The following is a 12,134-nucleotide window of genomic DNA, read 5'->3' on the forward strand; positions in this document are numbered from 1 at the left end:
TTTCTAAAGCTCTTGTGCATAAAAATATAAAAATAGGAAAACTTATTTTAATTTGTAATATTTCACAATATTGCTATCTATAATGTAGTAGGGAAACTGAAGGACTTAGAGCAGCATTTGATTAATCGTGAAACATGTGAATAGCAAAAGGGAATCAATAGTGCATGCAGATCAGTCCAGAAATGACTAAACAAAGTTGGTGAATGAATTAAGACACAACATATGCAGAACAATGTAGACAAAAATAGCTCTTTGTTTGATGTTCGATCGGTTTTCTGCCTCTGTATCGTGAGGTGATTTCATTAGACATTCTGCAGGGGTTTACCGCTAGTTAAGCATCAGAAGTCCTTCAGTACATTCTGCACCTCAATTTAAGGCAAGAGAGAAGACTGTATCTGGGTCCGAACCTTTAATGAAGAGTGTTAAACAACTTTTAATTGAAAGGCTTTTCCTTCTACCCTCAAGCAATTCCAACAATGAAAGAGTCCACAAAAATCCCCTGTGAAACAGTTATTAATATTCAGCTGGGCTCTGGAATACTAAGCAACCCATTTCTGTTGCGCAAAAGCCTCTTGTCTTAGCAGAATAATTGTAGCCATTTGAAGTTTATTCACGTGGCTTCATTTGACTTCCACTATCATCCGATTATCTTTGAGCAGCTAAAAGTTGTTTAGCTGTGTAAGAAAAGGTTATCTGTAAATCACGCTGGTATTATCATCTAGAGCTCTGTTTCAAAGCAGTTCGAAGGTTTTCCCAAATCTCTTTGGCAACTCATTGATTATTTTTGGGAGATATGATTATTCTTAGTTTATCCTCAGTATTTTAGTTGTTCAGCGTTTTTGGTCTATTGTGTTATTTGTGTATCCTCATTAGCACATTTCCCTTGTTTTACAAGTTCTGATCAGATTGCTTTACAGAGAAATCTGACCCTGGAGCAGAACGGAGGAAGAGAGTCACTTCATTGTATCAACAGTCCTAATCTCTCATCTTTTATGCTGTGGGATTCTTTTATTCCTGTAAAAGCCAGCATCATCGAAGGTCAGATTCACCCGCTGCTGTAAAAGACCCGTTATGTTGCAGTGACCACAAGTCCAAGCTGAACTCAAACCTGAGTGAGATAGCCTTTCAGACGGAGACACTATACCGCTGGTGGATCGAAAAACCTCATCAAAAGCATAAAAATAGAAATCCCTTCCCTTTTTATAAGTCTTAACAATCGGAGATGCGCCATTAGATACAGAACCCAAGCACAGTGTGCTTCATTGTGTCCATCTGTTTCCATTCTCTCATCTGAAGTTTGCATTAGAGAGGGACTGATAATTAATGTTACTTATTTATGACTTACATTTTAAATTTATCATTTTTTTATTATTAATGTATTTTTGAATTTAACCAGTATATGTAACCTAAAAAATATATATATTAGTAGTATTAATGTTTTTGTTGTTGTAATGCATTTTTATCATAGTCTTATTTATTTATTTATTTATTATACAGAAATCCATAATATATAATAATTTCTGTTTACCAGTTATCTGACCACAAAAATAATTTGAATCAGTATTCATCATGACCAAAGCAATTTTGGTTGACTATGTTGTATAGACACACATGTTGGTTGTCTGTTTCATACATATATCTATATATTTTGTCCAGCTGATTACTAACAATATCTCTAATGTTTTCAGCTACTTGTAAATCATGAGAAAATCCCCATTCTTACAGTGACATGGGGCCGTGCAGTCGCCTGTCAATGACATTAGTTACACTTTGTTACCGCCTTTACTGATGTAGAAACCACATGACAACAGTGTCGTGGACAAACGCAGAAGTAGCTTCACAACAAACTTCAACTAGAAAGAGATTCCATTCTCGCTTGTGTTTTACTCGACAGGTGAGTTGTTTTGATTCGTATCTTTACAGAAAACGTATGCTATTATAACAATCAACAAGATTAGTATTATGGGGCATACACACCAAACGTGAGCATTGCATATCTAGACCCGCGCGAGGACACGTCTGATTGCGTCTTTGCATTGACTTTGTATGAAATCTACTCACGCAAATCGTTGAACTCACGTTAAATCCATGATTTATCTTTCCGTCTGATTGATGGCCGTCAGCGGTTGGGTAGAAGATACCAGATCGCATCATTCTACGCTCCTCCTTAGCGTCATCAAACCACGCAATTGTTATTGTTTTGGTAGTGTGCCCTCTCGTGGCAGGTCCTACAACCTTTACCTTTAAGTTTAATTGTTTAATATGAATAAAAAGTGCTCATAAATGTCTGCTGTGGTAGTATTCTCAATAGAAGCGTGTTGAGGCTTGGACCCGGAAACAGTGCTTCTTAGTCACCACTTAACAACCGAAAAGTTTGCCAGCTCCTTAATAATTGCAGAGTTGCAGAGTCAGTGGAGGTTGTGCATCGCTGCTTTTGCCTCATCTATGCCTGATACTCATTGACTTTGTACTGTTCATGTGTGCAAGGAGATAATTTCACAAGATTCTTGTGCACTTGCCCCCTCAGATTTTTGAGCCAAGTGGATTTTGAATGCAGCTGGCATGATTACAACGTTCAGTGTGTCATATCATCAGCTGCTAAATTCAAATATGCGTTCACTGGCTGGTCGCTGAGCCAGAGACAAACGTGTTTTTACAGTTCTGCATTATAAACCAAATCTTATGAATCTGTAAGGTAGTGATTTTAATGCCCATTTTTGAGAGTGCTGTAACTAGAGTAGGCAGTCAGTGAAAAATGTTCTTTGCTCTCGCTGTTATGATTAGTAGCCTTACTTGCAATGTTTTATTCACATTAACTTTCAATGTTAAATTAACATTAATTATAAATGGCATGGCATCATGGCATGACACCCATATGTGTTAAGTAAACAGACAGGTTTTTTCATGCGCCGTTAGGTTACTTTGACCGTTGCCCACTATAGATCAACATAATCTATAACGTGAGAAGCAAGATATTTCATGAGAATTCAGTTAATGCATTTGGGAATGTTTTGAATAAAAAGGAAAAAATAATAAAACATAAGTGTTGTTGTGGCTGCTGTGTGTCACATGACAGCCAACTCCCCTTCCCCCAAAATTCAGGTCAATTCACGGCAAAATAATATTCTCAAGTCCCCCATTAACATGCACAGGAAAGCATTTGTCATGGTCTTTTTGTGCCAGTTTCCGACAGATTCCTATAACCCACAAAAGGGTTGAGTTATCATCTGGAAACATCTGGTGCCCTGTTGTCACTGTAACCATTTAAGCATTGGAGAGGAGGCTATCCATAACACCCCTAGCCATTTCAAGACATCAGCCATTTATCTTGCTCTGAACCGGATATTTACCAATGTGATGCAAAACATTTCTCTATTGTGCCACCTGTGCACTGTTACAAAATTGTTTTGATGGTGCATGATGCCTATGTTAAGCAGTAAGCATGTCATTATTGTTTGGTTGCTCAGAGACACAAATATTTCACCTCATAAACCATCAGACGACCATACAGATGTCTTGCTGTGGTCAGACTGTATAACGTCACATGGCAAAGGCTAAGACTTGCGGCTTCATGCCACAGGTTGCACAGTGCCAGATTGCAGTGTCTGAAATATTCATGCAATATTATATAAACCTTTCCAGCTATAACTGCTGCTCTAAGATACTTGGTTGAGTTTAGGTTGTCTTAACCTCCAGAATCTCATTGTTTTACTACTTTTAAATATTTTAAAACAGTAGTTCTCTTACTTTTTAGGATTGATTTAAATTTTTTAATCAAATTAACACTCTTAAAAAAAATCTTGAATTTTTTTTTTATCAAATATTTAAATTAAAAAATCTTGAGTTTATTTTTTTATTATATATTGATTTGAGTTTCAGTACTACCGTATGTTACCACTATTTGTTTCTTTTCAAATACATTGATCTTGCCATAGATGCTGTTTTGGCAATAAAAATGTAATCCATAAATCTATTCACAAATTTTGCATCTTAAATGTGTATTAAAATTGGAATGAAATATAAGTTAAACTTGTTACTGTATAATTTAATTAAAATCAGTAATTAAATTAACAGTTTGTGTGTGTGTGTGTGTGTGTGTGTGTGTGTGTGTGTGTGTATATGAATATATGTATGTGTGAAGATTAAAGTAATAAAATATTAATACTATAAATACGTTTTTATAATGTAAAATTCTGTGTGTCACCTGTCTAAGAGCACTGGTTTAAAACATGTATTTGAAATCGTGAAGTCAGATGTAACAGTGCTGAAAGTATTCTCTACTGCAGATAAATGTAAGATAAAAAGTATAACATCAAAAAGGTTTTCTGTTGAAATCTTGGTTATTTTTTTATTATTTAATTATTATTTGAAAGATGTCTCGGAAGCATCCTCTCTTTATAGCTCTTTATCCTGTGAGTGATGTTTTTGTTCATGTTACATGCACCGTAGGAAACCACCTTAACCCAGCAGTCATGATCCAGATCCGCAGAAAATATCCGCACTCCGATTTCACCCTCCCGTGGGATCTTGTTTGTATCTTTGCCCAATCCCAGCAGAGCTTTATCATCTCTTTTATATTGTTTTCTTTCTTTGTGTTTGGCGAGTGAGGGCAAAGTGTGTTTGTCGTCCGTATTCATTTTCCCCCCATATTTCTACAGTCTGCAGTTCAAGGTGAGCCAGTCACAGTGTTTTTATGAGCTTAAATATTCACCTCTTTTTGTTTTCCTGTGTTTTATTCCCTCAGAATGCCGAAATCTCCGTCTTTGAAGTGAACATCCGTTTTGTTGGAGGCCTGCTATCTGCCTATTATCTCTCAGGCAAAGAGGTATGTAAACCTGGAGTGTACAGATGTTTTTTTTTTTTTTTTTCGGTTTTTACCACACTGAATATGTGCTTATGGCCGAAGGATTTGATATGCAAGCTGGCTATAATTGACATGCTGCCTGAAGGAAGCTGGAAGCTTGTAGCTGGCATTTGTTCTCGGCTCCTACGCTTTTAAAGACACCGTTTCCTTGAATCTCTGTATGAAACGTGTTGGAAATCGGTGACATTTATAGTTGGCAGGACACAATAGACCTCTCAGGAGAGCCACAGGGGCCTCGGGTCTGTCTTCCCGGTGGTCCGACTGTTTGCCTGGACGTTGAGCCAAGTCAAACAAACACACACACACACACACACACACACACACCATCCCACTTAAAGCTCATTCTGTGATCCCGGCACATCCAGGAAGCTCTGTGCCCACTCTGCTAAATTGAAAGCTTTTTTGAAACCAAAAAGATGTTGGACTCTCAAGCGTGACCTGAAGCACACACACAAAGCCCATTTCAGAGCCTTCATTGAATCAAGCTAATGTAGAACTTTGCTCATATTTCCGATCTCCCCTCCTGTTAATTAGATTTTCCCAGCAGCATCTGGCAGGACGTAAAGGATCTGATTCAAATCAAAAGAGTGGCATTTTCCGCTGATGCTCAGGGCTTTCTCATTGTGTCCTGCAGCAAATGTGCTCTCAGTGATAGTGTAAGCTTTCATTTGTGCGGTTTGTCCGGAGAGGGAACGGATCACTGTGTGAGCTTCATCGGGACTGTACTCGTGTGGTTGTTGATGTAAGGCAGACCCTTCAGCAGAACAGGCATCTCACATCTCCACAGTGACTCTTCCTATCACTTATAAAAGTAATTATTCAGCAAAGATGCATTAAATTGATTAAACGTGACAGGAAAGACATGTATAAAGTTACAAAAGATTTCTGTTTTATATTGATGCTCTTCTTTTGAAACTTCTATTCACCAAATAATTCTGTGATGAATGTAGTTTCCACAAAAGTATTATGCAGCACAACAGTTTTCAACATTTATAATAAGTAATGATGCTTGAGCAGCAAATCAGCATTTTAGAATGATTTCTGAAGGATCATGTGACACTGAAGACCGGAGTAATGATACTGAAAATTCAGCTTTGCATCAAAGGATTAAATTACATTTTAGAATATATTCAAATAGAAAATAGTGATTTTAAATGGTAATAATATACTGTATTTAATACTATTATCTTACAATAATACTGTTTTACGGCATTTTTGTAAAAAAAAAAAATAATAATAAAAAATGCAGTCTTGGTAAGCATAAGACTCTTACCTACCATACAGTTTTGAATAGAAATAATATCTGCTTTGCTTTCTTGTCATTGCTCAGGTTTTACAAGAAAGTAATGCACTTTTTGGAATTGAGAAAAACAACAACTGGATATGTGTTTTTTCTCTTTTTTTTTTCTTTTTTTTTTGATTGGATTTTTCTGCCTTTCTAGTGCAATTATTTCTTGTAAATAGTAAAGTACTATACAGTAGAGGTGGATTTTTACAGTATTGTGCTTTTATCGAGGTATGAGTAATTTTATTTAACATTAACAGTATATATGTATCCCTGTTGCTCAGTGGTAGAGCATTGCGTTTGCAGTGCAAAAGGTTGTGGGTTCAAATCCCAGGGAACACACATACTGGAGAAAAAAAAATATATAGTCTGAATGGACTGTAACTTGCTTTGGATAAAAGCGTCTGCTAAATGCATAAATGTAAATAGATATATATAAGTATATATATAGTTATTTTTGCTTAAAACAAGTAGATCTGGAGTTCATGGAGTCCATATTGCTAAATAATTAAGTGAATGAATTATGTTTAGAAATCATTAAAAAAAATTCAAATAAATTTCTTAATTTAATAAAGTTCATTAAATTAGTCACTGTTTGGGCTTTTTGAAGCTTCATTCAAGATAATATTATTTATAACATATTAATAAGTCTCGAATAATGTTTTTCACTAATGCTCTCACAGAAAGCATTCATGCCTGTTGAACGCCACACAAACCCTACAGCACCATCTCTAAAGTTGACACATTATGCCATCTCATTAATGAGACGTGACCTCTTAATGTCATCCCCCACTGAGATTTCACATGATGGGTTACATAAGATTGGTGTGTGTCGAAACCAAACGCTGTCTGTTGAAGTAAGCAGTTGGTTGTCAAACATCGTTTCAGATAACAGTGGAGGTCTCCGCTATCTCCCTTGTTGAGAATACACTAACAGCAATATAAATCTTTGAACACTACATTACTGTGCTCTCAGCAAGACGCAAGCTTGTTTCATCACCGTGTATTGAACCGGTTGAATACAAAGTGGGCAGCACAGAGTCCAGGATTCAAGCACAGAGCTGATGAAAGTCCTTCAGTACAGTAATCTCAGACACTCTGGATAATGAGACGCCCTCCTGCCTACCTTTTGTAATAACGTGTGCCCTGAACTGAGAGATGTTGATTACAGGAGATAGCCTTCAGGTAGCCGCTCACATTGTTAAACCGCAGCAAGAGCTCTTATTAAATGTGTCTGGCTTTAAAATCTCACTGGGCTTTGGAAAATGTAATCTTTTGGAGACCAAAGCCATTATAGGATTCCTCTAACACCGCATGACTAAATCATGACTGAAGGATGATGGCTAATGCATCTGCATAAAGAAGACATCTTTAGGTTTTCTTAAGAGGCTTCAGATCAATATAGTCTACTTCTGCCAGGCAACACGGCCATTTCTCATTCCCGTTTTACATATATGCATGCATATATAACATAAAGGATCTGGATGGGTTGAGGTGGTGGACGTGTAAAGCAGTGTGATTTCTTCTCTAGCTGCTGACAGCTTCGGCGGCTTGGCTGGCACTCAAAGCAGGACCGGGTTCTTTGATGAATCTTTCATCGTCTTGAGAGACAGCCTTCATGCAAATACCGCAAACGCTCCAAAGCACGGGTAAAGCAAGCGGCCGCATTCATCAGAAGCTGATGTTGTTTGGTGTGATTTAGTCCTGCGCTGGGTTTACTCTCCTGAATGATGAGAGGATTAATTTCTGGCTGATTTATTCTTACATTATTTACGCGCGGACGGTTTTCCATCATTGAAGTGAGCAGCCTGGGACAGAGCCACCTGTCAGAGCACAGCACTTAACTCTTTAATGGATCACACATCGATTTTCATCTCTTTTTTTTTTTTTTTTTTTGGCTCTATAATTCATTTTACATAACCCTTGGCAAGTCCCATCTGTGGTGTAGATTTTTCTATACCTTGACCGAGATCAATGGCTGCACAAATACTTTATTTCCCTCCAGCTTTATTACAGCTCATGCGTTTTGTCATGGATGACATAAGAATGACTGCTCTTTTCCTTAGTGTCTGCATAATGTAATCCAGTTGTATTTTTATATTTGCTTATATTTTTGTAATTTTATATGTATATGAATATGTATATTTATTTTTAGAACATTTTAGATATATACATTTTTTTACATTTGTATATTGCATAGCAATATTGATGTACGTGTGTGTAGTGTGTTATTTTTGTGTGTTTTATATGAAAAGATTTATTAATATTATATTAAATTTTTTACATTTTTTTATTTGTGCATGTGCCAGGGTTATTCTATATTAATTTAATTACGTAATTTGTACATTCTTGCAGAGACGGTCGCAGTCTGAAGCCCTGACATGCGTAACGCACTGTTCTGAGGGATAGAAATGACACATGCGTAGGTGCTCTTATTGAGTGCGTTTACACTCAAACCATGTGACTAAGCCCTGCTACCTCATTTTAGTTGCCTAGCGAAATTCCAAACAATGGCAATCTGATAAAAGCCGCTCAAGCGACATAATTACATGAAGCTTTCACTCAAGATCCACTGTCAGGGCAGAGCAGGATAAATGATACCGTCATTGCTAATGATCATAACATCGGTTTCTTCTCAACTGCTGCTCAGACCTTCCTTGATTCTCTCAGTCTCTCTGCAGTCGTCTCCATATATTCTTTCAGGAGGGGATTTAGGGTGGGAAACACGGGTATTCCTCAGTGTTGAGTCTGGAAGACTCAGACGCATCACAGCTCATTAGAAATCCGTGGGCTGTTATTTTTCTAGAATTATTTAAAATGCATTTGACTTGTTTACAGTAGGCAAAGGAAATTAATCATCCTCACTCGGTCCACAGCCATTTGTTTTCAGTCAGGAGACATCTTTACTGTAAATACACACAACATTCTTTTGTCGTTCACTAAACGATACTGAAAACGTCGCATGCATCTTTAATGCCGGCATGCTGTGCTGAGTGACATGGCTATTGTGTACCATTCGCGTAATGCCATTTGTCCCGACTACAAAGAGCTCTCTGAGTTGATGCTGCATTTTCAATTGCACTAATTTGCCTATTTCTTGCTTTCATATTTACAGTTTTTTTTTTTACCTTGATTGAAGTTATATGGCGATTAACAATCGCCACGCCTGTTGCCAGCTGTGCTGAGTCGCCACAACAATTTGACTACAACGAGCAGAGAAATGAAACTTTAGAGAGCGTTGCATAAAGCAACGTTACTTAGCCGTAAACACATCATTTTCTCTTGCTCTGAGGTAAATGAGTTGTTTTTCCACTCGTTCCTGCAAATACCCCAGACGCTCGGCGCATCTACTATTAGCAAGAGATCTTCCCTTCTCTGATAGAGCATGACAAGCAATTTCCTCCATACAATATGGGGCCTTACAACACAGGGCCTCATGTTTGCTTACAAAACATCAACTTTACTTTATTTCCAGCTTCCAGCTGGGACCAGTCAGGCGTAAACTGCGACACAGTTAGCCAGTGTATATTTTAGATCAGGAATAAGTCTTCAGATGGTTGCACGTGGCCCTAAAATGCCTCTCGCATTAAGCTCAGAAATGCGAGCGCAGGTGATAAGTGGTGATAAGTGCAGGTATTCAGGTCTGTGATCTCGATCCATCTCTCTACTGGCCACTTTTGACAGGATGCATTAGATGTAGAAGTGCAAAAAGCTCCAGCTGTCACTTATCTCTCGGTTTCAGCACTTCCGTCTCAACCATAACTCCACTAGATCTCACATCGCCCCTTCATTCATCGCTTTGCTGTTTAGAACATCCAGATGGAATAAGATATATTTTAAAGCAAAATCCACTAGTCTTAAATATTCTTCGTACTTTCTTGAAGCCATACTTGCACCCAGACTTGATTGACATGGAGGATAAACGGTGGATTGTGTTGTAAGTGTTGTGTTAAGATTCACAAGCCTGTTTGTCCAGTCGTGTGTATTCAGGGATGGCTCTTATACTTTTTTGACCTGCATTCTCCAGAATGGCAAGAATTAGCTCAGGTGGAGGTCAATTTACAAATGTCGTGTTTTTCTCATGACTCATGCTGACTAGTTCAAACAGACTTGCAAACAAAAGAAATTCCTAACAAACATATATTACACCACATTACATTTATATTGTTATATTATATCAGATTAGATATTGTGACTAGATATTATGATATTACATTGACGTAATAATTATTCATCTAATAATTTGTATTGATGTAATTATTTTGTTTTATACATTGTGACTTTCATTTAGATTTGATTTTATTATTTATTATTCTGTTAACTAACTTATTATATGTATTATACTCTATGATATCACATTGAAAAGTATTGATGTAAACCTTTTATTTTATGCATAATGATTTTCAGGATTTCACATTGACAGTCACAACACTTGATTTATTTTTATTTTCTATTTAGATTTTATTGATTCATTTTATTCAAAAATAAACAATTTATATTATATCAGATTAGATGTTGTTAGATTATATATTAGATATTATCTAACTGACTATTTTAAAATGATTTGTATTACATGAATATAATAAAAACAATAATAATATAAAACAATTATATATATAATATATAAAAATTAAAAAAAAAAAATTTTGATGAATTATTTTGTGTATCTATGCAAGAACCTGAAATATTGATGTAATTTAGTTTTTTTTAATCACATCAATGAGAATTTCAGACAGGCTGGTAAAATAGTGCTTTCGTAAATCCCTCTTGACTTAAACTGACCCGACTCTTTCCACAACTTCATAATAGATCTTACACATTCCTGTCTGTCCGTCAGAGCTTCTGCTGGTGTGTCAGTACTGCTTATATCTTCAGCTCTGCACTCCCTGCATCTTCATATCCCGTCACGTGGCACCAGCGCGTGCATGTTGATTTCTAATTGTGGCAGAAGAGTGTGAATTGTTAAGGAGAGCGGAGCACCACTTGAGGTTTAATCAGGTAATAACCAGGTACGTCAGAGTGTTTCACCCACATAATGGCCTGTTTGTGTTGTTAATGTTGTGCGCTTGGACTGGTTGAGCAGTTAATCAGTCTTCTAGCAGATACCGATGTTCTTTGGCAGACTCAGCCAATTACATGAATTTTTTGTACATTTGCACGGATGACTCACTGCTCCCCCTCTCTCATGGCCTTCTGGTCCCCAGCGGACCAGCTTTTCCTACTATTAAGAGCAAGGCCAATTTATCTCCCATCCCTTGAGTCCCTTCCTTCAAATTCAACTCTGTGTTTTCACATTTCAGAAATGTAAAACGGCAGCCATACATAAAGAATATGATGTTTCTTTCAACATACAGAGTGCTGTGAAAACGTATTAGACAAAAATGGTCTATTTTTTATGAATTATACAGTTCAGAACAGGCCTGGCTTAGAGAGAAGAAAGAACAGGCAGAGGTCTCGGGAGGAAGCTTGTGTTTCTATCTGTCTCTGGTAAACTTGCAGGGCTATCAGCACTGAGAGACGTGCTGCAAAACACAAGATGAAGAGATCCTTCACTGGCCTCCCTGGACTTCATCAGATTGCAGTCTCATCAGGTTTCCATAGGCTACAGTATGTAAGCCATGGGAATTTCTAATTAGGTTTCCTGTCAATGTTAAATGGTACTGATTTAAAAAAGTTTTTTTTTTTTTCCAGAATTTTTACTGGCTGGTTTTATATCAAAACTATTCAGATTGATTTGTTATGCCATTGGTGTAATTTTTCATTCACAGACTTCAGAAACAACAAATCACAGCTGTTTCAAGAGAATTCAGTACATATATTATGATTAAATGATGTTTACAAATGTGCCAAATGCATTACCTTTCAAAAGTTTGAGTTCAGGAAGTTTTTTTTTTTTTTTTTTTTTTTTTTTTTTTCTTTATTGGAAGGAAAGATACTTTTATTCAGCCAGAATGCATTAAATTGATAAAAAGTGACAGTAAAGAC

At 36.8% G+C, this 12,134-nt stretch overlaps 1 protein-coding gene across 1 annotated transcript in view; it reads left to right on the forward strand.

The window, feature by feature from the left end:
• The window catches only part of LOC127938301 (mannosyl-oligosaccharide 1,2-alpha-mannosidase IA-like), a 95,081-nt gene that overhangs the window by 40,103 nt on the left and 42,844 nt on the right, over positions 1 to 12,134 (forward strand). The window contains exon 4 of the mRNA XM_052534816.1: positions 4,745 to 4,825. Coding sequence (XP_052390776.1) covers positions 4,745 to 4,825 — 81 coding nt within the window. The remainder of the gene's footprint in view (positions 1 to 4,744; positions 4,826 to 12,134) is intronic.

This window comes from Carassius gibelio, chromosome A20, assembly GCF_023724105.1.
Source record: "Carassius gibelio isolate Cgi1373 ecotype wild population from Czech Republic chromosome A20, carGib1.2-hapl.c, whole genome shotgun sequence".
NCBI lineage: Eukaryota > Metazoa > Chordata > Actinopteri > Cypriniformes > Cyprinidae > Carassius > Carassius gibelio.